Here is a 27913-nt window from a genome sequence, read left to right as displayed (position 1 = left end):
GGGGGGCAGTCAGGAAGGGGGGGGTTGGATGGGGCAGTCAGGGGTGGGGGGTCCGGTGCTGGTCAGGGGACAGGGAGGGGTGGATGGGGCAGGGGACCGAGGACAGGGAGGGGTGGATGGGGCAGGGGACCAGGAACAAGGCAGGTTGGATGGGGCAGGAGTCCCGGGGGCCTGTCAGGGCGAGAAGAAGGGGGGGTCGGATAGGGGATGGGGGCCAGGCCACGCCTAGCTGTTTGGGAAGGCGCAGCCTCCCCTAACTGGCCCTCCATACAATTTCAGAAACCCAACGTGGCCCTAAGGCCAAAAAGTTTGCCCACCCCTGGTCTAGGTGTACTTAGTCCTACATGAGCACAGGGGGCAGAACTAGATGACCTCTTGTGGTCCCTTCCAGCCCTCCATTTCTATTATTCTAAAAAGGGGAAAGAAACTTCCCTCCTGCACTGAGGAACTGAGCCTAAATTTGTTCATGTTTTTGAAGTACATGGAGATCCTTGCATTGATAGACAGCTAGCGAAATGCCAGGCTTCATAAATGTGTGTGTACTAAGGCAACGTTGCATTTTTGTTAACACCCCACGTTTTCACTTGCTGTTTTGTCTAAACCTACCACAGTTAATAGAGATAAATGTAAAAAAGGGGTTTCAGTGGAATTGGGTCTACACATATAAGGAAAAATAACCATTTGGGACGCTTTAAATGTCTGTGCTCTTGAAAGCATTAAGGTATTTTATAACAACGTCATTTTAACAGTGGTCTCATTACACCCAAAACCTTAGATCCATGTATTTGTTGAGCCTACAGCTGACGTGGTTTCCGTGGATGCTTCTCATTTCTATGCCTCAAGAGGTAAGCCGAGTTCTCCCTTTTATATCTCCTTGCACCATTATCCCACCAAACGCAGTAAGTGGACTTGGGGCCCAATTCACTGGCCACTGGCTTCAATGGGAGTCATTCCATTGACTTCATTGGACACTGAATCTGACCCTAGAAGCTAATGTAGCATTTTCTTTTCCCAGTAGATGATTTTCAGCAAGTGGTACCTGCCCACTGTGGTGAAATTCAGATCTTCACAGTTCATTTGAAAACTTATTTCCAGTACTGAGTTAATCAAAGTGTATCTCTTGGATTCAGGCCAACCCCTCTGTCATGAATCCGTTTAGATTGTTTTCCCACTGATGCATGTGCAGCTCAGGCTATAGAGACTTGATTCTGATCCCATTTAAATGCTGTTTTTTCACAAGGGACAACTTCATTGTTTTCAGTTGTTCTGATTTACCCTGGAAGACCAGAATCCTGCCCACTAGGTTGTAGACTCTACTGTCTGGTGCAACAAATCATTATGACAAACACATCGATCACTTCCAATACTTTTCTTAAACCAGAATATCAGCATTTCGGAAATTCAAATACAACTCCAGACGATAAAAATGCAGTAGTGAGCCAAATTCAGTGCTTGACTTTTCTGTAGTGAGAGGTCTATGTTAGTGTGTCTTGAAGGTCTAGATTTAGTGTACACAATTTAGTCAAGGTACTGGTAACTGATTACAAGTTTTAATAAAAATGCATTTGTATTTGTGATTTGTATTAACGTTACTATTGAAGCTTAACCAGTGTTGTTGCTGGAAATTCAGAGACGGTAAGAGCCCGAGTATGAACAGGAACTCCTGAGTTCTAGTTTTAATCTTTATTAAAATTTGTTACAAGGATAGTCTCTCATTTAAATCAGGTATCTATCTCTCTGTATCCAGAAATCTGCATGTTCCTCCTTTAGCGATACAGGGAAGGCCACAAACAGTCTTGTTGAGTAAGATACTTGCTTTGTTCTTTCGATGTTCCAGCTATGTTTGTTAGTGACAGGCAAGGATGTGGATAATACTCATAACTCAGCTGTCATATCATCTAGTATCTTCTACCACTTTTCAAGTTAGAATCTCTCTTTCTCATCAGAAGCAAAACAAAACAGACTTCTCAATAAAGACACCTTTGTACAGGAGGTTTAACAGATTAACGTATTTTGCTTAGAAAAATTCAGGAATGCAACGTAATCCTTGAGGCCATAACACTGAATCAGAAAAGATCTGAGGCAGGTCATGACTATACTTACAGCTAAGTTATCAAGCAGATTTATCTACTTTCTATTTACCGGTTGACTGAATACTAAAAAATACAGCTCAACCCCTTTGGGAGGGTAACTGTGTAGACAAAGCTTCATTTGGCTGGCCAGTGTGGGAAAGGTTAACCCATCATTTCTGTACTGATCTTCACTTTGAAATGAGCTCTGTTGTTTGCCCCCCAGTCATGCAAACACTTACTAATGACATAACATTATTCAGGTGTATAAATGCTCACAGGAACTGCTACCCTGATGTGGACTAGGGGGCGGGGGCGGGACATGGCAGCATTCATTTGTCTTAGTTGTTTAAATTATTTTATTTATGACCGGCTTTGACTGGCTTAACTACTTATAAAGATTTAAAAAGCTGGCTAACGCTCTCTAACACTATATATTGAGAACCACTATGGTATTTAAAGAAAATGACAGCATTAGCAGTGCATTTCCACGCTCCTCCCTCCCTGTCTCTCAATAAAACAAACACATGGAATTGGAGTTTAGAGGCGGACCTCATTCATTTTGTGCTAATGCTGCTCATTGGCTACAGGGTTTTGCACGGAAGAAAATAAGCTAGTAAAGAAATATTCAGGCTACCTCATCACAAAGCGTACTTTGTTCATTAATTCTGCCACATGCCTTTTAGTTCTTCACTTGTAGTATACTAATAAACTGACTGCAGGGGATGCTTTGTGGAAGAATTAAATTTAGTAAAGAGAGCTCACTGTAATGTTCAATCAAGGATTCCATGTGTGTGTATATAAGTTTTTTTAGGAATTGTTGGCCTTGCTGGTTAGGGATGTGACAATTAGCAAGGTTCTGCTGTATAGTAAAGAACTAAAAGTTGGCCAATCAAAAGAGAAGGGAATGTCTCCAGTCTGGTAGATGCAGAATAGCAAGTCTCTTGTGCTCTTCTTCTTCCTGTTGATGCAATCACATTAAATCCCCCAGTAAGGCATGAGGGGTCTCCCCTCTCTCTCATAAACGTCTGGGAGTATACCATACGGTGTCTGTACCATTTTAACCGTCGTCTTCCCAAACAGCTTCCGCTCGTAGTCTATCAGCTGCCTCCAGAAACCCACGTTGGGGCGTATGATGGGGCGTCTTGACTTGACCCAGTTGTAAGCCTCAACCAGAGAGACTTCTTGGTACTTCATCAGATAAGCGATGCACAGGGTGGCCGATCTGCTCACACCAGCTGCGCAGTGGACTAAGGTGGCCCCGTTCTTCCGCATGACGCTTTGTATCTTATCAGCCACGCTGTCAAAGTATAGGGAGATGGGGGCATCAGGCATGTCAGCCACAGGTACGTTGACATATTCAAATTGGGGCCAGTTTAAGTTGGGGATCTCAATGGTGGCATTGATTATGCAGGTGATGCCCTGGGCCAGAAGCAGTTGTCGGTTTGAGGCCACGCTGCCCCTGCTCAGGTACAGAGACGGGGTGATTTGGGCAATGCCCCCAAGTTCTCCTTCAGTAAACATTCGAGGTGCCATTAGAACTCGTGGTAAGGAGTGGTGGTTTCTGGAGGTCATGGAGGTTCCTGCTTCTCAGGCTTCCATTATGGGAAGGGATCCAATGTGATCTACCAAGGGAATTGTCTTGCCTGGAGGCTTTAAGTTAGAACTTTTCTCCACTTGGTCACTAACCCTGTAAAATACAAGCAACACTGTAAGTGGGACAGAGATAACAGCAGCCCTCGAATGTAGAAACGCAGAATCCTACTATGCCCTGGAGTGTCCCCAGTGGTGTAAGCTCTCCTGGGCAAGGACTGCCTTTGTCTTGTATGCACAGTTGGGCCCCTTGACAAATAGTGAAAAACACATGGTTTACACCTCCTTCCTCCTAAATGCACCCTCCCTTTTTAGATATCTAAAATAGGTCACCTACAAAGAAAATAAACACTAGGAGTTTACCCTTCCGTTCCCTTTATCATAGTTAGAGACCTGAAAGTGTGTCGTCCCCCCACACATCGTAGAAAGTCCGGTCCTGTCTAGGTTGGAAGACTGTCTGGAGAACAAATAAAATGGTACTGTTACCACAGCCGAGAGCGTGAGAGCTGAATGAGTGTACAAAGGGAAGAGATTTTCAGACTGATTCTTTTTAATGCCAGTGACTGACATACTGGAGAAAGGAAGCCTTTGTTCAGGAGTGAGAACCCTCCCCCTTCCCTTAAGCTTTATGAACTAGCAGTGCACAGCCTCTGGGACCGCCAGCGTTTCCTCCAGCAAAGACCACAGCTGGGCATTCCTGCTATTTCAGAAATTACAAACAAATAAACCCACTGGGCAGAACCAAGAAAAAACCTTTTCAATACCCTTTCCCTCCCCTCCTCCTCACCAACCTGTTAGGCCTTCTCCATAGACCATAGAGAAGCAAAGAAGGGCACATTCCCAGTTTATTTTAATAATTTGCAGGTCATCTTCAAACAATCTCAGTCTGGAAATTAAATTGGCAGCTGTTCTCTTCAACCTGATGTTGGGAATTACTCATCCAAAGAATTGATTTGCTTTAGCCAAACACAAATTATGCTTTAGTCAAACCAAGTTATTGGCTCAGTACAGGGGTAACTGGGTGAAATGTAATGGCCTGAGATATACAGGAAGTCAGACTAGATGCTATAGCGGTCCCATTTGGTCTTAAAATCTATGAATCAAAGAGATAAGCTCGCTATAACATTTTGTGTTCAACACTATACTGCAGGTACGTTACATCATCAATAACTAGGGCCCTACCAAATTCAGGGTCCATTTTGATCAATTTCACACTCATAGGATTTTAAAAATCGTAAATTTCATGATTTCAACTATTTAAATCTGAAATTTCACAGTGTTGTAATTATAGGGGTCCTGACCCAAAAAGGAGTTGTGGGGCGGTGTAGGGGGGATTGCGGTACTGCTACCCTTCCTTCTGCCCTGCTGCTGGCGGCGGCCCTGCCTTCAGAGCTGGGCAGCTGGAGAGCGGCGGCTGCAGGCCAGGAGCCCCGCTCTGCAGGCACAGCCGCCTCCAGGAGCAGCGCAGAAGGAAGGACAGCATGGTATGGTATTGCCTCCCTTACTTTTGTTCTGCTCCCTGCAGAGCTGGGCCGTCAGTCAGCAGCCGCCACGCTCCAGCCGCCCAGCTCTGAAGGCAGCAGCACAGAAGTAAGGGCACCATGGGATGGTATTGCCACCCTTACTTCTGTGCTGCTGATGGTGGCCAAAGAGTGGTGGCTGTTGACTTCCCCCCCTCCCCCCCCGAAACTCCTTTTTGGGTCAGGACCCCCAGTTTGAGAAACACGGGTCTCGCCTGAGAAATCAATATAATACAGGGTAAAAGCACACACAAGACTAGATTTCATGAGGGGAGACCAGATTTCACGGTCTGTGATGTGTTTTTCATGGCCATGAATTTGGTAGGGCCCTCTCAGTAACCTAGTAACACTTTAAACAGTGTCAGTATGTTCTTTGGCATGTATCTGTAATGCGCTGATTTAATGTGCGCGACTATCTCCATCTAGTGCCTTGTTCCTGTTAGGATAAAGCTTGCGCTACACACCCAGCTAACTAAATTATTCCTTTAGCTCAACCAGTAAGGACTTGAGTTTTTGGTGCTGATGGTTTTGAGTTCGAATGCCCTGGATGCGGCCTTTATGTATGCCTTCATGACATGTTACGTAGCTGTCTGGACATTTCTGCTGTGCCCATCCAGCAAGAGCATGTATGTCAGCTAGCTTTCTCAAAGGAATAAAATCGCTGCATTATCCGCATCAGACTCTACATTAGAAAGAATGGAAAAAGAAGGGTCTTGGACCCTTACATGCAGGGGAAGCCTTTCCTTTTGTGGAACTCTCCCTTCGGGCACACAGCTAAGGTACCGCGGCAGCAGCTGCTGCTGTTGTTGGTGTAACGAATCCAAACCTGAACTGGGAGGAGAACAAGGAACTGCTGCTTTTAGGGTAGGTGTTGAATGTACAGAGGATAATAGTTTGCTGCTCCTCTGAAGAGCTTACATCCTAAATAAATGCTGGATTGGCAGCCCGAAGTATTCAGAATCATGAGTCAGTCGCTCCCCCCCCCCCAAATCACTGGAATGATAAATGGTGGGTTCACTTGGTTTTCTGGGTTTGGAGCCTTTAGGGTGCATCTGGATCATAGTTTCAGCCTTTTCTCTGCATTTTTGAAGGCTAAAAACTTGCAGGTTTTTTGTTTTGTTTTAAGGGAAAGCTGAGATTCTCACCTAATGACATGAATCCAGGAACGAAGGCTTTAAGAAACCCATCGGATATCATGAGCGTTGGCAACACTGTATAGGCCAAGGGATACAACATAGAAGCAGAGGAACTGAGACTCTCAATAAACAACTGTCTCACTGTTCTGTGCTGTAGGTTCACACAGTGAACCCTAGTAAATGGAGCTGGAAATAGCACCCAGATCTCCAGAATCCCAATCTAGTGCCTTAATCACAAGACCAGCCTTTTCCCTTGTAGGTTTTCTAAAGTATCCTCTACCAAAAAGAGAGTCCAGGAGGAGAACAGGCCAGCCAACTCCTTGCCGGTATCATTTTTCCTGTGATAGGGTGACTGCATTCCTCTGACAAGAGGAAATGATCATTTCATGACTCTGGAGCCAGAGAAGCATTCAAATGAGTTTCAGCGCCAGAGAAGAAAAGTGCTGAAGTCGGTTGACTCAAAGCCAAATTCAGTGCTCAGCTTTTCTGAGCTGGCTCCAGGAATGTGACACGAATACCTTCGTTTTGTTGTACGCGAACAGATGACAATGAAGTCATCTGACTGGGATAGCTCCCTTTTTACACAGACTGATTAGCCTAAAAATAATGTAGCTCCATGAAAGAATGCTTGCTGAACATAAGAACCAACACACTGTCCTCTTGAAAATGCTGCTATGGTGTGGTGAACTCCAAGGCAAAGAGTGAGTCATAGCCAGCCTCCTTTGAAAAGGCTTTGAGTATTGCACACCTTTGCTTTTCACTCCCTGCTACCCTTTTTGTCTAACCAAGATATAGCCAAGAGCAAGAGGCTGATGTACTCTGCATTGCTCTAGCTTACACGGGGAGGGTTACTCGGATGGTAAGTGGGAAAGGAATCTTTTTTCCTTACGTGGATTTTTAGCTACCCACAAACTGCATGCTGAGCTTGAAATGGGAAGGAGCTCAGGTGAACAGCAGAGGGCAAAGGAAAAGCTGATTTGGTCTTCGGAGCCCGCATCTCGGGAGATAAATAAAACATGGTATGCTGGTGTCAGGTGTCCAATCAAGTGTAATGGGCAGGCAAACTCAATGGTGAACGATAAAAGGCACCGTATGGAGGGTTGATCTGAGCTGCTAGGATTTCTGCTTAGAAGGCAGCAAGCCAGTACAAACAGGCATAATAAAGGCTGTAAGTGCTTCTCTTCTTTGCTTAGACAGAGTCATGTACATCCACAGTGCTATATAAATAACTACATCTGCCTGAGGCAGGCAGTCGAAAATCCAAAGGATGCCTGATGTGGATCCTGCCTCTAAATATTGGAATGAAATTGGCAAAGTGGCAGGTATATCACTGCCCTCTATTGGACAGAATTCATAACTCAACTGTGTTTCATACACTTTCTAACTGCTAACTGAGGTGGTTCTTTAGACTAAGAGGGTCCTGTCTTTTGGGGGCAGGAGGATCAGAGTTCTACCCCTGCTGTCCATGACAGTAGCATGCAGCACAGTGACATTTCAGGATGACGATGGCTTTGTTACGTTGTAAAAAGCACCCCTTGCAAAACACTGCTGACGAGTACCTTAATGCACCTTCACTGCTACTCAGAGGCACAGAGCACGCTGGACGTTGACTGACTGTGGCTCAGGAACTGAGTCAAGCTAGCTGGAGGCAGGAGAATATGATTGTTTAAAACCAGTGCGCATCTCCTTTGCGGAAGCATGTGTCAAAGTCAGAAAACGCCCCTTTGGACGGCCTTTCTCTTTGACTGCAAGTGGTGGCAATGCGCAAATATGCGGCTGCAATTCAGTGATGGCAGGCACCTGCTCCAGCTCTCATCTAATTGTTTTCAGTTGGGTTACAGAACTTGGGCTTTGCTGAGGGACTGCACAGCCATAATCAAGTTCGAACTGCCACAGGCTTCCCCTCCGAGCCTTGAACAAGCAGTTGGCTAGTGCTCAGTTTGGCAGCGGGGTTCCTACCAGCAGTGAAGGTGATGGGGGACACCCTGACATCTTCAAAGCATTTTTTAACACAGGACTCCAGGCCCTTGTTTTCCTCTATTTATTCATAGCTTAGCTTTTATTATTAGGAATCAGGCAGCTCCATGTGTTCCCATTTCCTTGATGCCATGTCCCTTTATGTAGTTCTCGCTCTCTCTCTCTCTGATGGGTGGCTCTGCTCTCGATCAAGATAAAGACACCACGGGAGCCTAATGCTTGTAGAGGGAGATAGTAAGAGACACAAAGGGCAGCTGAACACCTAATTCCCATTGAAAGTCAGAGGGAGTTGGGCAGCAAACTCCTTACTGGGCCTTTGACCGATGTTAGCATCACCTTAACTGCTCTGCACAGGGCTATTTGATGTTAATCAGCACAGTCTGTTGTTCCTGTTCAGTTCAACAGATAATACAGTTAGTAGAGATCAGATCTTCTGTTCCAAAAAACGGCAGAGTCAAGGAGGGGTGAGAGCTTGTCTATCTTAAATATTCAGCTGGACGCATCCGCTCTTTCCAGAGGCAGGAGTGAGGCCTCTCCAGCATGTGGCTCATTACAGCAGAATACACGTGCCTGGCTAGCACGACTGGTATTGGCATTTTTAAGCCCCTTACCCTGCAACTTAGCCCTTTTGGTTCATGAATATTTGTGCGCATATTTAGGGGCAACATCCACATTTTGCCCAGGAGCCGCAGCCTTGACATGGAGTGATCCCTCCTCAGTGTAAGAGGGGAGGTCAGACTCCAGGGCCCTTTCAGTCCTTAAGCTCTGTGCAGAGGCTGGCTTTGCCGATGGAGCCATCTGTCTAGTGGGAACAGGAGGGTGACCACCAGCTTGTGTCATATGGGCCCTCACCTATTAACAACTCTGTCACCAGTGACCGGGTTTGGACTAGAACAGGCAACCTTGTGTAACCTGTGCTTGCTCAGGGTGCCTCTCTGTCTCCCTGTAGTGGCTGAATCAGCTAGACGTTTGAGTCTGTCCAGCCTTTGTGGAATTCAGTGAGTGGAGGCTCGTGCTTTCAGATCCAGAGGTCCTGGGTTTGATCCCTGCTGCCAACAACCCCCACAGGAGCATCCTGTTACACTGCTCCTTGCTGAATGCTCCAAGTCCCATTGCCAGCCTCCAGAGCGACACCTACTACACAGCTCTCGCCTTAACGCTTCATTGGCACTAGCCAGCTGATCAACCAAACAGACAGGACAACATGCCAGTCTCGGGCTGCTCCCCTGAGAGGTTCAAAGCGCTTCAGCCCAGTGCCCTAGTGTCTGCTTTTCAGGAAGCAACTTTCTGCAGACACCAAATGATTAATACTTTTACCCTCCACAAGCCAGTCCTGCTTTGTAAACCACACACCAGCTTGTGTGGCACGAAGCTGCCTGTGTGTGAATTGCAGCAAGCATCTAGCCTTAGATGGCCTCTCCCAGCCAGGGTAAAATTCCTGTCAGTTGTTTGTGGGGATTTTTTGCTGCTGGTTAATGTGTGATGTTGCTTGTTTGCCTTACCAGATACACATTTGTTATTGTTACGTGGGTCTATTTGACATTCACAAAACTGATGGTGGTTCTGCCATTGGAATACCCAGGATGCTGCCCTGCTTGGAAAAATGAGAGGATAAAATCAATATAAAATAAAGGCCTGTTTATTTCAATTGTGGTAGCTAGTCACCGCAGTAAATTTAACAGGACAGCCCATAGATTAAGGAACCTGGACAGTGTCCAACATAATGTGCTACATATCTAGTGCCGACAGTTATGCACAAATTCCTCAGATCGTAGTGTCATGTAGGCAGTTCCCTGGGATTGTTAGTGAACACTCTGCCAGGCTCCCCAAAGCAGCCAAGGTCCCCTGCACAGCCTTGCAGTCATAGCAAAGTAGTGAAGGGGAATTTCACACCTGCTGTTAATCAGTGAGCACTGGCCCAGTGACCCTATTTTGATCTAGCACAGTCCCTACCATGAAAGGGTTAATTTGCAACTTTTGAGAGCTAGGTACCTGTTTCATGGACTCACCCAATAAGAGTTTGTTGGATGGTGTAACTGTAACACACTGGCTGGGTGCAGGTAATTATGCCCCAGTCCCTCTATGATCTGGTTCATCCTGCTGAATAAACTCTTTTAGCAAGGGGCCATGGTCTTGGTACAGGGGGATCTCTGCTGACCACAGTGAGGTAGCTAGGGGTGTGTGTGTGTGGGTGTGTGTGTCTGTGCGTGCATGCACACACAATTTATTATAAAGCTTGCACCTCCCTTTGGCTAGTGGAGTTTCTTAGGCCCAAGTCTTCACTGAATGTCTGCCATTGCAGTTTCCATTGAACTCAGCTGAATTACTCTCTTTATAAAGCCAGTTATTTTTCTCACTCCCCTCTAGACTCGGACACTATTGCTCTTAACACAAGAGTCACTATGACCGTTCCACTTAGGAAAAAAAAAGGGGGGGGGGATCTTTCCACCAGCAGCTAGCTTAACACTATGTGGAGAAGAGCTGCTGATGTTCAAATTCACTAAGCAGGCCGCCAAGTCTCCAACTAATCCAATGACAAAAGAGAAAAAATTCAGAGCGCGAGCAAAGCAGGCCATTTCTACCGCAGGCGTGCTCATCACATCAGAGAGGAGTTCAGCTGTTAGTACAGGAACGTTAAATGTCGTTCTTTGGACTGGGGAGCACAACGTAATAGAGGCCACTGGGGTTTGAAAGTGCAGGACAGACTCTATTATGAGCTCTCACACGAGGAAGCAGAGCAGTTTGCTTTGCCCCTTCACGCATCCTGAATCATGGTATTCTTCTCTCAAGAGCCTGAAATGCTTCTGCTAGGGAAAGTAGTCTGGGGAGTGAAAATCGCCTTACACTTCTCATTCTTCCTCTTTGTTTTGGTTGTCCTTGCTTGGTTATATAATGTGGGATTTTCATAGGATCATAGAACTGGAAGTAACCTCTAGAGGTCATCTAGTCCAGTCCCCTGCACTCAAGGCAGGACAAAGTATTACCTAGACCATCCTTGTCAGGTGTTTGTCTACCCTGCTCTTAAAAATCCCCAATGAAGGCTTCTAAAGGAGTTAGGACCCAAGTCCACAAATATATTTAGACTCCTAACTCCTGTTGAAATCAATGCATGTTAGGATTCTAAATTTGAGGACCTGGGCCTATGTGCCCAAATCTCATTGACTTCATGCAGACTTGATAATCATGATGGTCCCTTTTGGCCTAAAAATCAACGAACCCATGAGAATCCCACCCAGCCATAACCAAGTACTTTCCACGGTCGCTAGAGTATCAGCCCTCATTGGCTCCCTCCCGTAAGAGCAAGCAGTACTGACATTATTCCTAACCACAGGAAGAGTCAAGGAGAGAGATATTCCCCAGTGAATTAAGCTGTGCAAACCCCCCCCACTTTATTTTGGACTCTGACAGCAGAATACATCCACTGAGACACACGTGTGTCTTCCACCTGGTTTGCTACTAAGGTGTCATTGCCCTGCAGGAGCTGGGAGCCTCCTCTGAATGAATGCTACGTATGTGCTGATGCACCACTGCATTTGGGGAAACTGTCTTACTTTCCAAACCTACGCTGGGGCAGTTCTGAGACAGTGTTAATAAAGGCACACTGGCCACATGCCAGTTGCACAGAAATATTATTTTGAGGGTTGTTTTTAAAGCAAACTCCCCCATGCAGCTTCAAAAAGAGGAGGGGTTTTCTTTGTTCTAGAAAAGTTAATCGCTCTGGGGAGAAAACGGGTGACTGTGCAGGGCAGTAGGTGAAATCCTTCTTTTCTCGGCCACTGAACCAAAGCTGGTCTGTCCAGCTCAGTATTGGCTAGGAATCTGTGCCAACTGATGGCTCTTTGATGGCCTCATGCTAATTAGTGGGCAGTTTTCCATCCGGCATCGGGCCCTGATTTGTGTTCTTATTGGCAATTTGTGACACAACAGCACAGAACCACTAATCCACAGGGAGCCTCTTGGCCAGTGGTCCCCCAACTTTTCACAGTCATGCCCCCCCCTTGCCCCGTCCACGCCCTCCCCCACCCCGGGAGCCAGAGCCAGGAGCAGGGTGTGGACAGGGGTAAGGGGGCTGAGGCTGGGGCTGCAGTTGGGGGTAGGGGTGGGGCTAGGAAGAGAACTGTGGCCAGGAGCTGAGGCTGGTGGAGGGATTGGGGGCCGAGGCTGGGGCCAAGAGTGGAGTCATGGCCAGGGCCACGTCTGGGGGTGGAGCGGGCCTGGGTGGTGCTCCTGCCCTGCCCTCTGCCTCTCCCCGCCCCAGAACCTTCCTCCACACCCCTGCAGGGGGGGTGCGCCCCAAAGTTTGGAGACCTCTGCTCTGGGCTCTTATCAAATCTTGGCCAGCCCAACGCCACAGAGCTCAGCCGCTGGGACGCGTCCCCCTGAAGTGAACGCTCTCCCCCCGGTGTTTGGTGGTAGCCACCTGAGGAAAGGCTGTGGGCCACTGGGTGTGCTGCTTTGACCCTTATGCAATTGAGGGTGGGGAAGGGGGGAAACAGAAGCAAGCTCCTCCCCTCTAGCAGTGATTGGTGGCTTCTTGCACTTCCACATGTGTTTAAGGGGCTGTGGGGAGGAGCCTGGCTGATAAGGTGTTGTGAGAAGGTCCCATAGTCAAAGGCTCCAGGCCCTTCTCAGGTGACGGAGTCCCCGCAGCCCTGCCCTGCTGGAGTGGAGTTCTGTGGAAGGCCTGGCAAACCCGCGGCTCCCGGAGGAGAGTTCACCCTCCTGCTATTCCCCCTCAGAAGGGCTTCAGAGCCAGTCTGCCTCCTGCCACCAGGGATCACAGCCTCTGAGGTCCTCAGCCAAGCATGGACACCATGGGCAGCTGGCCCTGCGTTTTATGTACCGGCTAACAGGTATGTGGTTTCCTATGGTGGGACAGTCTCGAAGGAACAGGGGGGGCCTGAGCGGACAGGCAGAGGACTCTGTGAATCCGGGTTGAGGTACGCTAAGAAAGCAGCATGCGGGATGCTTTGCATTAGTGCCAGTGCTGTGGTTAGAGGGTGGCTCTCGACCTCCCCCCCGCCCAGGGTTGCTGCTCTGGCCCTGTTGGCTTAAATCACTGGGGGGAGACCTTCAGTGTGTGCAAAAAGAAAAGGAGGACTTGCGGCACCTTCGAGACTAACCAATTTATTGGAGCATAAGCTTGCGTGAGCTACAGCTCACTTCATCGGTTGCATTCAGTGGAAAATACAGTGGGGAGATTTATATACAGAGAGAACAAGAAACAATGGGTGTTACCATACACACTGCAACAAGAGTGATCGAGTAAGGTGAGCTATTACCAGCAGGAGAGCTGGGGGAGGGGGGAACCTTTTGTAGGGATAATCAAGAACTATTTCCACATGTTTATTCCCCCCCCTTTCCTCAGACGTTCTTGTCAACTGCTGGAAATGGCTCACCTTGATTATCCCTACAAAAGGGCCCCCCCCACCCCACTCTCCTGCTGGTAATAGCTCACCTTACCCGATCACTCTCGTTAGAGTGTGCATGGTAACGTATATAAGTGAGCTGTAGCAAGCTGATGCTCAAATAAATTGGTTAGTCTCTAAGGTGCCACAAGTCCTCCTTTTCTTTTTGCGGATACAGACTAACACGGCTGCTACTCTGAAACCATTCAGTGTGTGCAAATTCTAGTGTCTCTAAGCTTCTCCAAGCTGACACAAGGGACCTAAATCAAAGTTTTCCATTGATATGCCTGGGGATTTGTCTTTACGCACCCACTAAACACTAAAGGTGGGATTTTTCAGCAGGGTGCAGCACTCACCCTCTGGGTCAGAGCTTTGAAAGAAATCAGTTTTTATTCAGGCACCAAAATAAGTGGCCAGATTTTCTTACAAGCTAGGCATGTTGGGTGCCGAGCTCTGGAAAATGACTTTCTGTTGCCAGCTCTTGTGACTTTTAATGCAAGTCGTGTGACATCTGTGGGACTCTGTCTGATGGCTCCATTTCCTGAAATCCTGTGATTGCATGAGACGCTCTGCTTTTGTTTTTAAAACTAGTAAGTTTCTACGCCTTGGGTGCAGAAAAATGCTTGAAAACATGACCAGAGTGCTCCCTAAAAGGCAAATAGGAACAGCATCGTTTGGCTTAAAAATCATGAAATTAAAAAAAAAAAATCTCAAGGGACCTAAATCATGATATTTTTGGATACTCAGGGTTGACTGTTCTGAAACCTGGCCCTTTATTCAAATGCCCAATGGGAGCAGAGCTCCTAAAAAGCTGGCCCTAATTGTGGGTGTTGAGCAGGTGACAGTCTGGCCCTCAGTGCTTGATGTTGGGGTTAGATTCCTATTTGAAAAATAAGGGAACAACAAAGTAATGTGGTCAATAGCTGACAGCTGTGGCTACATCATCTTGTGGAGTCTTTGGCATGTTGGAGCCCCTAAAATTGGGGAGGCAGTGTGGCCTAGTGGATAGACTATTGGACTAGGACTCAGAACTGGGTTCAATTCCTCGCTCTTCCGCTGGTCTGCTAGGTGACCGTGGGCAAGTCACTTTCTTCTCTGTGATTCTGTGTCTGTGAAATGGAGAGGACAATACTGACCTTTGTAAAATGCTTTGAGATCTACGAATGAAAAGAGGTACAGAAGAGTTCAGTGCTTATTAAAGAAGTATAAAGCATGTCTCAGACCCTGAGTTACTTGCAACAAGGCCCTTGTGGTACCATTTGGGAAATAACTAAATCTAGAGGATTGCGCTTTCCCTGAGAGAAAGGAAACTAAGTCTCTGGTCCTTTCCTGAAGCATTGTCTGGGGTTTTAATCAGGTTAGTGGCTCGGGTGTGTGAAATGTCACTATTAAAGCCGGATCTTACCCTTCTCCCAGGAGAGATTAAATTATTCATTTTAAACATGACAAATGGGCACTAATACTGTGCTAAAGAGGAAAGTCAATATTGTAGGCACAGAGTGCGCTAGTCTTCTCGGGGCTCTTCTGAGCCAGGCTAAGCAGCAAAAATCGCTGCTTTTCTTGGATAGTGGTGTTTAAAATATGTGTGTCAGTGGACAAGCCTGCCTCAGAAACCTTCTCCGGAGCCAGATGTTGTCAGTAGCAGTTTCTTCTACGCCCACAGGAGTAGGGTCAGATTCACGCCTACATCTGGGCCTCTCTCTTCCTTTCCCCTAGCTGTTTGCAAAGATGTAATTTTAATGTTCTAGAAGGGAAGACTGCTCGCCCTGTATCCAAACAGCAGGAATGTGAGGATGGTGGGAGTGTCCCACCGACAGTCACAGACTTGCGCAGAAGCTTCTGCCCAGCAGTGGCTTCGTAACCTTTTCTTGATCCATGACACCAATAATGGCTTGGCCTACCATATCTCACCATCCTGTGTGTAAACAATGGATGGACAGGGGGTGGGACATGGGATGAATTATTTTTTGTCACTCTGGGGGTGACATGGGGGGTGGGGTTTGAGGGGTGGATGTGCTGTTGATTCATGCAATTATGCCATTTCAGTATTCATGGCTTATTCCCCTGTTCCTTTCTAAATGCATCCAACGTCCTACGCTGGCTTTTGCTTTGCTGCCTTTGGGTAAAAGCTGATGTGTTCATTGAGCTGTCAGTGATGATACCTCAATTCTTCCCACAAGGGTTATAGCTGATTCAGAGCCCATCCGTATAACCTTGTGATGGGAGAAAAGCAAGTCAGTCAAGAAAGAGAGTTAATGGAAACCAGGTGGTAAAAGTGAAATAATTTTAGAAAAGACAGAGAATGCCTTGGTTGTGTCTCAGTCTAAATTAATGCTCAGAGGTATATGATGCAAGCCTTGAACCAAATTATGTGCTGACTTGCACTGCGTAGAAGTGAGTTGGGTAACCTGGAGGATACGTCAGTGCAGAATTGGGCCATCTGGTTTTCATTCCTGAAAATCGTCCATTAACTCAGAAACTCTAAGCTTTTGCGGGCAGGAACCATCTTATTTTATTCTGTCTTTGTACAGTGCCTAACACAGTGGGGGCTCGATCCGTGATGGGGGCTCGTAAACACCACTGCATTCCCCAGTACAAATAAAACAGACTAGCCTTTCCCCAAGGTTTTAGGGTTGAGTTTACAGCATGACTCTACTCTGGAAACAGACTATGTGAACATGGCCTCCTGAAGTTCCACATTTATCATCTCCCAGTGAATCCATATCAGATCTGCTCAGTCAGCAAATATAAAGAATTCTCCACCCAGCAAATTCAGCCACAGATTTGAGAGTCAAGCTGGGTTCTTTCCTTCTCATACATTGTCACTCGCAATTAATGTTCTGCAGGACAGCAGTGACCTGTGCACCCTCAGTGACACCAGTGTAATCTGGCTGCCATCAAAATATGCTCTCCATTGCCTTTGTTCGGTTTGCGCAGGCATAACTGATTGGAGCATAGTAAACAAGTCTGTGGATGGCACAGAAGAAAGAAGTAGACTCCAGCTGGCTGTCTCATAGCTGAATTGGCTTTGCAGGGTTAATGGAAGTAAAAAGCACACAGGGAGCAGGTCTCTCCGCTAGGAGGGTGCCACTTCTTACAGAATCACTTGGAAGAGCAGACCTGCCCTTTTAAACTAGGCCCTTGGTAACTTATAACTGGTTATATGAAACATCTTGAAAGTGATTGCAAAACCTTCGAGGGGGGGGGGGAGGAATGACATAATTGGATTCCTGTAGGTCCAGGTGCTTAATTAGGAGGCCAACCCTGATTTACATCGATCAAGGTAACCACAGGGAGCTGTAAGTTAGAAAGGCGCACAGAAGCATTAAGCACCCGCAGCGCTGTGTTATATCAGGACATTTGCACATCTCGGGTACAGTGCAAGATATGAGACCTGCTGCCCTGTGACTGTGTCCAAATGAGAAGTACAGCTACCTAGCTAAGTTATAGCTACCCTCTGACTACTTTCGCCATTCATCAGTGCAGCTGCAGGGCAGGGTTAGATGGCCTGGCGCATGAAAACTCCTGCTTCTGGCTTCCACTAGCGCTGCTGAGTGCTAGCATGGGAAATCCTAGTGAAGACTAGGGCTAGAGTCTCATTTCTTGCCTTGTGGTGTTACTCTAAAGAGCAGTGGGTCAGGCTTTATATTCAGGGTACATTTATAGATGGCTTATGAGGGTTAATGACTGATTAATAGATGGTAAAAGCATGATACAGACCTGTTGTAGGTGGTTAAAGGCCATCCACAGTGTATATTATAGATGGCTATAAGCAATTTATTAAGCAGTTGAACTCTAGATATTGGATTAGCTCTCTATTAAAATATCTATTAATTGCATGTGTTTCCTAGCCTAGATGCCCCTTTAATATAAAGCGTGGCTGAGCCAGGGGTGGGTCCACATGAAGTGTGTTCCGTCCCCGATTGTCACTGCTCTTTTGCAGTGCCAGGCACTCTGCAAAACAGGTACGAGGAGCGTGCAGTCTAGAGTTATACATGACCCAACAAGCAACCAGAAAGTGGGGCAGGCAGCAAGGCAAGAGTTGCGATAAGATCCTGCGGTTACCCTGTGCAGGTATATGCACGTGGTGCGGGCTTTTCTCTTTCTCATTTAGCAGCCCTGGGTGGCACAAGCGAGAGGAGTTTTTGGGAGGGATTTTAATGAAGGGGTGTGGTTCGGAGATTTGGGATTTTTGGCGGCTGATGTTTTCTCCTCTGATCCAAAGCATTCTGCACGTGTGCTGCTTTGGAAATATCCCTCCGTAGTTGCAGTAGTATCTTCCCTCTGAGCTAAACTGAGCTCTCCCACCATACATTGTGTTCCCTGCATGCAACATCACATCTCTCCCCTCTGCTTTGAGGAACAGAACAGTCAGGGCTGCTTTTTTTCCCCACTTGACAGCTGGATCCTGCCAGCTGCTGACAACATCTCCCCATGGGGGAGTTGCAGAGGCAGGGAAAGTATTTAGGCTGGGGAGTAGAAGGGGGTGGTAACACAGCATGTGCTGATATTTACAAACTTCTGAGTGCTGCAGCCACTTGGCTCTGGGTGGGAGCTTCCCAAGGCAAGAAGCCAATGGATTTTTATTCGAACATAAAGGTTTGAAGCAGAATTGGTATTTATGAACTTCTGGCTTCAGGCCCAGCCTCCTCCTGTAAAGTAAGATACCAACGTCATGTGTGAGAATGTCAGGCTTGGATTGGGCCAGTTTGCAGTGACCTAGCAAGTCAATACTTAGCCCTTGTGGCTGTATCAGGGGGCTCCAGAATCTAAACTTTCGTTTAAAAAGAAAAATAAGGTGAATCCGATGCAATAATGCAGTGATGTCTGCCTGAGTCTGCAGGCAGCCTAAAACACCCCAGCAGTGTAAACTATCCCATCTGTCTCAACTCTGAAGCCTAAAGATGATTATTTAAATATCAGCATTGTTTCCCATTTCATTACTTGTCAAAATATGCAAAGAGAGAAGGAGGCCAATCCTATTCTGAAGTTGTGCAGCTCATTTTGTCCTCCCAATCTGAGAATCCCAATCCCATCACTACTTAATTTTTCCCTGGTGATTTGTAAACCAATGTCCAAGTGGCTTTCCCTTAGCCCTTGCTGAAATAACTTGATGAGGTGGGGTGAGCTTCTGTTCCCTGTATCTACTCTGAGTACTACTTTGCTCCATGATTAATCCCAGTTTCTTCAGTGGAACTGCTGCTGCAGTAAGGCGCTATTCAGCATCAACAAAGAGTCTGTTCCCTAATATTTAAACTATGAAACTGTAAGGGATTGGGGGTGTGTGTGTGTGTCTATTACAGTGTCCTCTGCTGGATAGAGTCAGAACTGCTCATCTGAGTGTCATAGGGCCTATATTGCTCACTGCTAAAGGAGGATTCTCCTTTTAGTTCCAGTGACAGAGGGCAGTGTTTTGGAGCAAGAGGATCTGAGCTCTGTCATCTAGACAGAGCTCTGGCTCCTCTCTATCCCATTCCCACGCTGCTGTGACGTCCCAAGTATGCCTTACAGGGATAAGCATGAAATCCTAGGTGGCTTCAGGATTTGTTACAACATTGAGTGGAAATGAGCTGGCACTTTCATGCTGTTTCTCCTCCAGATCAATCTCTAAATGCTACCAACTGCTCCTGAATATGCACATGCTAATCACCGCCCTTCTTTATTGGAGGATCTTTAAGTGTTTTGCCAGCGAACGAATTGAGTCTCATGATCCACCTATCTGCCCAGTTTCACAGGAATAGAGGAACTGCTGCTATTTTAACCTTTGGATTGCTACCACCTCTGGAGCATAGGCAGCAGCTGTTAGACAAGCCCTGTCAAAGCTTCCCAGCAGTTCAGGACAGGAAGTGAGGAATCCCACCGACAGTTGAAAGAAGGGCAGGGTGGGGTGAGGGGGGCTGTTATGTGTGCACAAGACAGCCTCCAAAGTTAGAGCAGTAATAAACCATTATGAAACTCAGTCACCTCGTGACACCTGGCCTCCCACCTGCAGCAGTGGGTCTAAGGAATGAGGACACTCTCTCAGCAAGATTGGGGGAGGGGGATGCGTTTGGGGAGAGAGGAGGTGAAGCTAGTTTGAATCAATTATTTTTAAATGGGGTTTACACGTGGCAGCAAACGCTTCTCACGATGCCATGCTGGGCCAAGCAAGGACAGGTCCCTCTTGCCCCTCGCCTATTCTGGGGTGCCCTGCAGATAATTCCCTGCCTGCTTAAGGCTTCACAAACTCCTGCTTGAATGGACAGTTGCTCAGAACTAACGGTGAATGAATTCCTCTTTCCTGATTAGAAATTCCTGGCCTTGCGAATTACTGCTTAAAACCCAAAAGCCCCACTCCTAACAGGAAGAGCCGTGCAGGCGGTGACATGGACTATTTGCCAAGGGGGGAAATCTAGATTCATTAGGTCCCTGTGCCTCCTCCACAAGGCACTGTTTGAGGAAGAGAAATTCCAGATAATCCAACCTCCCCGTCTGCCTTTTGTCCTGTTTTCTGAGCCAGCGAAACGATGATGCTGGTGAGAGAGGAGCTGCTCATACTGAACTGCCGAGAGCACTTGGCGGCCGTCTCCAACCACCATGTTGTGTTCACAGGGGAGGGGGGAAATGGCTTGTGGAGAACGGATTCTAAATGTGAATCTTGGTGCTGGAACTTGGTTGTGTTCTGCTTGCGAAATTCACGGGGCATCTGTCTCCAGCTATATTTTTAGTGCTGTGATGCTTATACAGGGGGTGGGTGTTGGGGGGGTGGAATGGGCACGCTACCATTTGAATTATTTCTCTTTACTTCCCAAACAGCAGGAGACCTGGTGCTGCAATCCAGAGATTTCTTTGTTATTTTGAAGGGCGGGAGCCACATCCGCCTAGCTCTCTGCCTTCACGTTTCCGATTTTCCGTTGGCTTTATGGACACACAGCATGTCCTTTTTGAAGCAATAAGTGAGCATGCATGGCGGGGGGGGGGGGGGGGAACTTGCCATGTCCAATTTGATTTGCAAAAACAGGCCTCTGGGGAAAGAAAGCTAGGACGAGGTACTCCGATGGTATAGGTGGCTTTGTTTCTTGGGCCTAATGGCACTGGGAGCCTGGACTACCCATGCTGGTGAACTGCTGCAGCTGGATGACTCTGCTGGAGTCAATGCATAGGTGCAACAACCAGGGGGCATGTCTCTCCCTCTCAGCTAGTCACTGTCCCTGTCAAATCAGGTGCATGTCTACTGGTTTTGTTTGCGTTAACCGCAGCTCTTTGGATGTGGTGGCCTGCTGGCGCAGCATCAATGCTTGTTTACACTACAGCAAAGCTCAAGCACACGCGCACGGACTGGAAAGAGCCTCAGTCGCACCCGACAGGGCTGCACCTTTGAGCCTTCAAACCAAACCAAACCTACTTCCAACTCTCACAATTTGAAAATGTCAACCAGGATTCGCTCCTGAATCAAAACGTGTGACACACTGAATGGCTGCCCAGATTGATACAGAAATGGCCAGTGTGCACCTTTTGGCCTGCGTGAATATTTCTGGTTTCAGTTTTGCTGGGGGTGTTGAAGGTGAGGAGAAAAAATTCTCTCAGCAGAGTCCCAAAATAGAGACTGCAAATGCTGTGCATGTGGCAAAGAAACTGCAGCTCTTCTGTCAGGCAGGAGGGAATTACACACCTGGGTTGATTCTCATCTCACTCCTGACTTGCACTGATGAAAGTTTATGGGTCAAATTCTCTCCTGCTGTAAACTGGGCCAGTATGCACCAGGAGAGAATTTGGCCTTAGCATAAAAGGAGAATCAGGTATTCACCTGGGACACACCATTGGGCCTGAAGGTGGACAGATGTGTCCCAGTGGTTCAGGTGAATGTAGAGGAATCTGTTCCCTGTTAACTCAGAGGTCAGTTGATGAAATAAATGATTAGAGAAGTGTAGGCCTGATTTGACATAAAGGTACCTCAACTGTATCTTTTCAATGCTATCCCCTGCACTTCTCCCATAGCCACCTCATTATGGATGAGCTGGATGTGTAATGAGAGAACTGAGGGCAGGTGCCAATATTCTGGGTTTGCAGAATGAAAGAAACTAATTTGCTGTCCAGTAGGAACAGATTATAATCCCTTTCCAATCTCATCCCCACCACAAGACAGTCATTGATTATCAGACCTGCCCATAGCAGCGATCCGGACGCTGAGCCAGGGAAATAGATCCAGCTAGCAAAACTCAGAGGGATATTTGTAGTCAGAACTGTGCCAGATGTTGCAAAAGTGACACTGACCGTCTGTGTCAGCAGTCGCAGGTCTGAGGTCAGCCTTTATGAATCTGGCCACTACTTTGTGTCGTGATTTCCAGTGTCCCTTCAGGTGACCCCCCTCCCCCGCAAAAAGCAAAGTGAGCACCCCAGAGAGAGCCAGAAATCAACTGTGTTGCGATTAGGTGGCTGCTCTGTCTAACTTTAGTAAGGCCCTTAGATGCTGCACTGAGGAAAGGGGAGAAACAAAAGCTCTCTGTTTCTATAGTAAGGACAAGTTCCAAATTCTGAACTTGAGTGCCCTGGTGTAAGTCTGGAATAACTACATTCCCTTCAGTGGGGCTGCTCTGGATTTACACTGTGAGCAGAATTTGCCCCACCCTGTTTACCTTGGGCTAGATTGTGCAATCATCCCTCATGTGGAGAAGCACTAAGTCACTCAAATAGACCTATTAGTTTAAGTGAGTCTATTTGCATGAGAAAAGGCTCCACAGTTTTGGCCCCTTGGAATTACATGCCAGGGATAAGCAGCTTTGTGCAATTGGCATGGACAGCCTATGGGTCATACGCCTCCCAAACTTTAATGCGTTCATCCTCACATCCTCCCTGTGAGACAGAGCAGTGCAATTATCCCCATTTTACAGATTGGGAGCTGAGGCACAGTAAGGCTAAGGGCAAATTGCGTCCCCATGCAGCAGAAAGAGAGACTGGACCGGCTGTTGCAAGCGCCTAACCTGGAGCCCCAGCCTTGGGTTTGTGAACTGCAGAGGGGTTTTTTCAAAGGCACCTAGCGAGACTTTTTTTTAAAGTGCCTATCCGCTCGCCATGTTACACTAGCAAAGCAAAAGGAACTTTAATTAGAGGAGCTCAACTTGAAACCTTCCCTTGGTCATTTTGATGTGATGGCACCTGCATTAGATAAACTCCTACAGAAGACACTCAAGCCCTGTTCACCCCAATGAACATCTGCACCCCATCCTCCCATCCAATGGAATCTAGTCACTGGCCCCACAATCCAGGCAGTGTAAAACAGTAACAGGCCACAGGCACCCTGCTGTTCAGTTCGGCCAGTCATGGGGGCCAGATCCTCATCCAGGCCTAGTGGACCCAAAGGGAGTTTATCCTGAGTCAGGACTCAGTAAGGATACCAAGGTTTCATGGTATTTGTTCTCTCTGTCCACTAGCCTCCAGGACAGTGTGTTGGAGTCTCAGTTACATTAACAATGGAGGATCTAGTATGTAGCTTCTTCCCTGCGGGGAAGCTACGTAAGGCTCCGTGGCATTAACTGCAGCCTCTGCTACTTCGTGGCATGGGGGAAGGATCCCTTCTCCCCACTCCCATCCCTCACTGCGTTGGCCTGGCTAATCAGGTTGGGCAGATGATTGGTTCCAAAACAAGTGTAAACCAGCAAAACTCCCATTGACTTCCAAGATACAAGAGAGGGCCCCCAGAGAAGTAAATGCCCCATCCTTCATGGCTTTGCCCCAAATGAGCAAGGTGTTGGCCCGAGCACTAGAGGTAGCCTAGGGGAGGAAGCCTTCTTGCCGTCACAGAAAGAGGCAGAGGGTTAGCTCAATCTTGCTTCACCTGTAACTGTAATATAGGCAGCAGCAAACATCTATCTAAAGTGCCCTTCCTGCCCCAGCCTAGGCTCTGGAGGAGGATTACACATGCCACGAAAAACACAACCCTACTAATAGTTTCAGAGAGTTTTACAAACGTGACTTAAAATAGCATCTGCAAGCTGCAAATGAACCGTGCATCAAAGTGGGTATCGCATAAAGTACAGGCATTTGGCAGAACATAACAAATTAAAACAAGGTTAGACCAGTTTAAGAACGAACAGTTTCAGTACAGGTATATTCTATCTAAATACCCCTATAGTTATGGATACATTTTGAGATTCAGCTTCCTTACTCAAGGGCAGTAACATCTGTTGCGGCTTTAATTGTAACCATTAAAATAATACTCCTGGGTTGGACATCTTGCTGGGCAGTTTCATTAAGAACTTCCCTATAAATGTCGGGTGGGTTTAAGGAGGAAAAATACATAACCAGGAGACATTTACTTTTTTATCTTTTGCAACCCCACAAAATAAGCCCATTCCCTCCTGCATAGGCAGGGTAGCCTGGCTGATTGTCTAACACCCCTGGGAATTACACTGGCAGTGGACAATATCCCTCCCCTCCTTTTCCAGTTCCTCCTTTCTCTCTCTTCCCTCCCAGCCAGTTGTACCTTTAGGCAATATACTGACAGCACAGAGAGGAGTCCCCTCTGGGAACTGCACACACAGTTGATTTTTTCACATTAGGCCCCTGTCTTTCCAGACATGCCTCCTTGATATCACTGGGAAAATGTACACTGGAGACTGCCAGGCATGTGCAAACTCCAAGCAGTAAGACAGTGGTGGAGGCAGAGGAGGGGCAGCTCTGACACTGCTGGGATCTTTTTGTCTTCTCCTCAGAGGCCCCCTTGACCGCACTTCATGGTGGAGGCTTGTTGTGGTCAAATTTCCAAATGGACTGGCGTTTATTAATGGACTAAACTCAGATTATCTCAGCAATTACCTAGGGTTCCTATTCAATTCCCCCCACCTTTCCCTCAAACCCCCCCCCCCCGTGCTGTCTGACTTCTTAACACCAGGGCTGAATATTTGTTCACTGATGCATTTAATATTTGTTACAACTGACATATATAATTTTGCACACAGCTTAACATCTTGCCCAGCACCAGGGTAGTGCACCTGAATAATACCATCCAGATCAGTTTAGTTTCTTTAAGAGTTCATCTCTGGAGCCTCAAACGTCCCGCTGTTTTGTGTTTCTCTCTTACCTTGGTGTTGGGAGATCTCGACAGGGTCCCCAGCAGCTCCCTTCCTAGGTTGCTTCCTCTCCACAAGAGCAGCTGTGGTCCAGACCGTCCCAGGGCAGGGTGATGAATGAGCAGCACTTGTCCCTTCCTGGGAATGTCTCCCTGAGCTGCTGACATCTGATCTCACGGCTCCCAGCCGGTGATAGCCCCTCCTTCTTTCCCCTCCCCTCAGTGTTAGCAGCTCTGTGTGTGTGCGCGTGCGTGTGTGTGTGTGTGTTACCAAGATACTGCTCAGCTCGCCTGGCTCTTCCCCAAAGCCGAGTGAGGCCAACTCATGAGTGGCTGTCTGTTAAAAGGACAGCACTTCTTCCTAGGGAATAAGCAGCTGAAGGCTCAGGATCCAAGTCCATTTTCTCTTGTGTCCATGTACAGTCATTGTCCCCTACAGGCAGTTCTGGAGCCTCTTAAACTCCTATTTTGATCTGATTGGCACCCTTAGAGATGCATTCACCTGAGCGTGCTTTTATGTGCGATTAGCTTTCGCCTGCTGCCCTTCACAATTTAAAAAACACACCCGTTGTGGACGGCTTCCTGGGCAAAATCACAGCAATATGACATGGCTTTTATGTGGCACTTTACAGACGTTAGCCAGTTAAAGCTCCTCACTTCTGTTCGGCAGATCAGTATCCTTGTCCCTATCTTACAGAGAGAGGAATTGAGGCACAGACTTATCCAAGGCCAACCAGATAGTTGGTGGCAGAGCAAGGGACAGAACCCTACATCTCCCAGCTCTGTGGTTTAACCACTGACCATGCGTCACTTTAATCTGACATCGCCTGGTTCGGTGTTGGCATTTTTCTCCATGCAGATTAGACACTGGAAACAAGAGCGCAAGAAAGAGAGATGAGAGAGTGCACGATTATTCCACTGCAGAAATGGGCAGCCAGTTACTACCTCCTGTCCCTTCACCAGTCTCCTGGTTAAGGCACTGGACTGAGAGTCCGGTGGACACGGTCTAGTTCCTAGCTCCATCACGTACACCCTGAGTGACAAGCCACTGAGCCTCTCAGGGCCTCAGCTCCTGATCCCCAGAACCTCACAGTGGTTGCGGGAGGTCTCTAACATTGTGGCGATGAGCACTATGGAAATCCCTTCAGGGAGTGGCTAGATGGACGAGTGTGTGTTTCTAAAATCCAAATGGAGTCCAGATTGCACTGAAGTTGTGTGGGCCAATATAACAGGGGCTGGTATGATCTTGAAAGTTTATAGTATGGAAAAACATTAGTCTCACTGAAAATTCAGATGGGAAAGCATGCCCCTAGAATGCTGGCACATGGCAAGCTTCAGAGGCCGGGATATACGTGGTTTAGCTACAGCCTCCAAAGCATTAAGACATTTTCCCCACCCCCCCCCGGCCCCAAACCTATTTGCTTTATAGCAGACAGAACTCTTCCTTTAAACCCTGCCTCTACAGTGAAGAATCGCAACACCTACCATGTGGAGGTGGAAGAGGAACAAAAATAGAGAAATTAATTTTAAAATTGGGAGAAGTGTGTGCTTAAAAAAGAAAGTCAAAAGGTCAAAAAAAATGTGAATTTAAGAATTTTTTTAAAACTGAGAGCCTGATTTACTCCTGTGCTCCCCCAGATTTACAGTGACTTAATTATTGACTTCAGTGGCGTTACGCCATCTTAAAGTTGGAGGAAAGCAGTGGCATGAAGCAGGCCCTTCATGTAAAATTCACGTTCGCTCTTGCACGTCTTTCAAAGAACTGTTGTGGTGGGTGAGTGTATGGCCTGGAGGCGCAGCGGCTCTTGTGAGTGTGAGCGAGAATATACTGCATGAAGTCTCATAGCCTGTGATTGCATACGTATGTACAAAGTTGCACTGTGTATTAAATCCTCGCTTGCACACAAGCGGTCCTGGACCGATCAGATACTGTAAAGGGGGGTGGGGGACAGGTCTCCTGAATGTGTATGTAATGATAATCAAATGGTTACTTTCCCTCCAAGCAATGCAAGGTTTTCAAGATCTGAAGATCTTTTCACACTATCTTGCGACCAAGCCCCATGAGAGCCTGGACTCTGTGTTTGTGCTCTGCCTGACCTTGGTTGGGGTTTTTAAGCTACCGTAATACAAATAATTATTAGTAATACACATGTTGATCTTTCCAACAGCCTGGCTGGATAACGTGAGTGGAGGACAACAATCTGGGGGCTCAGCCTCTCATAATCTGATACAAAGGAGTAACGTCCCATCAAACAATTAAAGACCTCTACATTTCATGCCTAGTAATCTGACCCTGGGCCCACTCCAAATTATCATTTAACCAGCATTGTGGTAAATACCTAGATGGCTCAACATGCAGACTGCCTGGAAGCCTCCCTGCCGGTCGTTATCATTTAAATGCCCATACCACAGCACGTGGCAGTATAAATATTAACACATCTTGTGCTTTTCAATCCTTGTGCCTGCTGAGAGCCTCTTGCCTTGTTCATGTGCATTAGAGAAGTCCAATTTACCAGAGAGAACCTTTGGAATCCTTTGAATAAGGGATGCAGCCAATTAACGGGGTGCTAGAGTTAAAAGGAAATGTCAAAAGCCCCCTGTGCATGGGAGGGAAATACCCTACATGTGTGCACGCATACTGAAAACCACAACCAGTGACTCTGAATACAGGATGTGAGTAAGTGCAAGGAAGAGGTCATCTGGGTGACATTCTGACAGCAGGCTGAGCGTTGCTACAATGGTCATTTTCTCCTCCACCCTTGTTAGCCCCAATCAGAGCTGACCCAGAGAAGTGGGAAGTAAAGCTCTGGAACTTGAAAGCACTGAAAGCACTAATCTGTTGCCACCTTCTCAGATATGTCGACTAGCTCTCTGCTTACTCACCTGCCTTTACACTTTTTCTGAACCTTTTCACGTCTTATTCTCCCCCCCCCCCCCGCCGCGTCCCTTTTTATCATGTTGCTCTGATTTCCCTGTGCTTCGACCAAGAGTGGACACCTGCATTTTGTTCCTAGGCAGAACTGTAAATACAACCTAGAGTTTTTAGGACAATATCACCTTTCTTCAGCCATGCTGGAGGTGTGATAACTGATTTCCTGGCGAGGGCCCGATGCACCCACCGCTCCCTCTTGAAGACCTGACTGAGGAACGTTGTATGCCCAAT

The 27913-nt window shown here is 47.2% G+C and overlaps 2 protein-coding genes across 2 annotated transcripts in view; one reads left to right on the top strand and one right to left on the bottom strand.

Annotated features, from left to right (window-relative positions):
- The window catches only part of SYNRG (synergin gamma), a 134108-nt gene that overhangs the window by 73689 nt on the left and 32506 nt on the right, over positions 1–27913 (top strand). The gene's annotated exons all lie outside the window — the stretch shown is intronic.
- On the bottom strand, positions 1669–24959 carry DUSP14 (dual specificity phosphatase 14). Its single transcript, XM_073315624.1, has 2 exons — positions 24763–24959; positions 1669–3759 (listed from the first exon to the last, which is right to left on the bottom strand). The coding sequence occupies exon 2, from the start codon at positions 3642–3644 to the stop codon at positions 3048–3050; it is 597 nt and encodes a 198-aa protein (XP_073171725.1). The 5' UTR covers positions 3645–3759; positions 24763–24959; the 3' UTR covers positions 1669–3047.

The sequence above is a fragment of the Lepidochelys kempii genome, chromosome 17 (genome assembly GCF_965140265.1).
Source record: "Lepidochelys kempii isolate rLepKem1 chromosome 17, rLepKem1.hap2, whole genome shotgun sequence".
Taxonomy (NCBI): domain Eukaryota; kingdom Metazoa; phylum Chordata; order Testudines; family Cheloniidae; genus Lepidochelys; species Lepidochelys kempii.
Note: the sequence above shows the minus strand (reverse complement) of the source record. Positions and strands in the feature narration are given on the sequence as shown.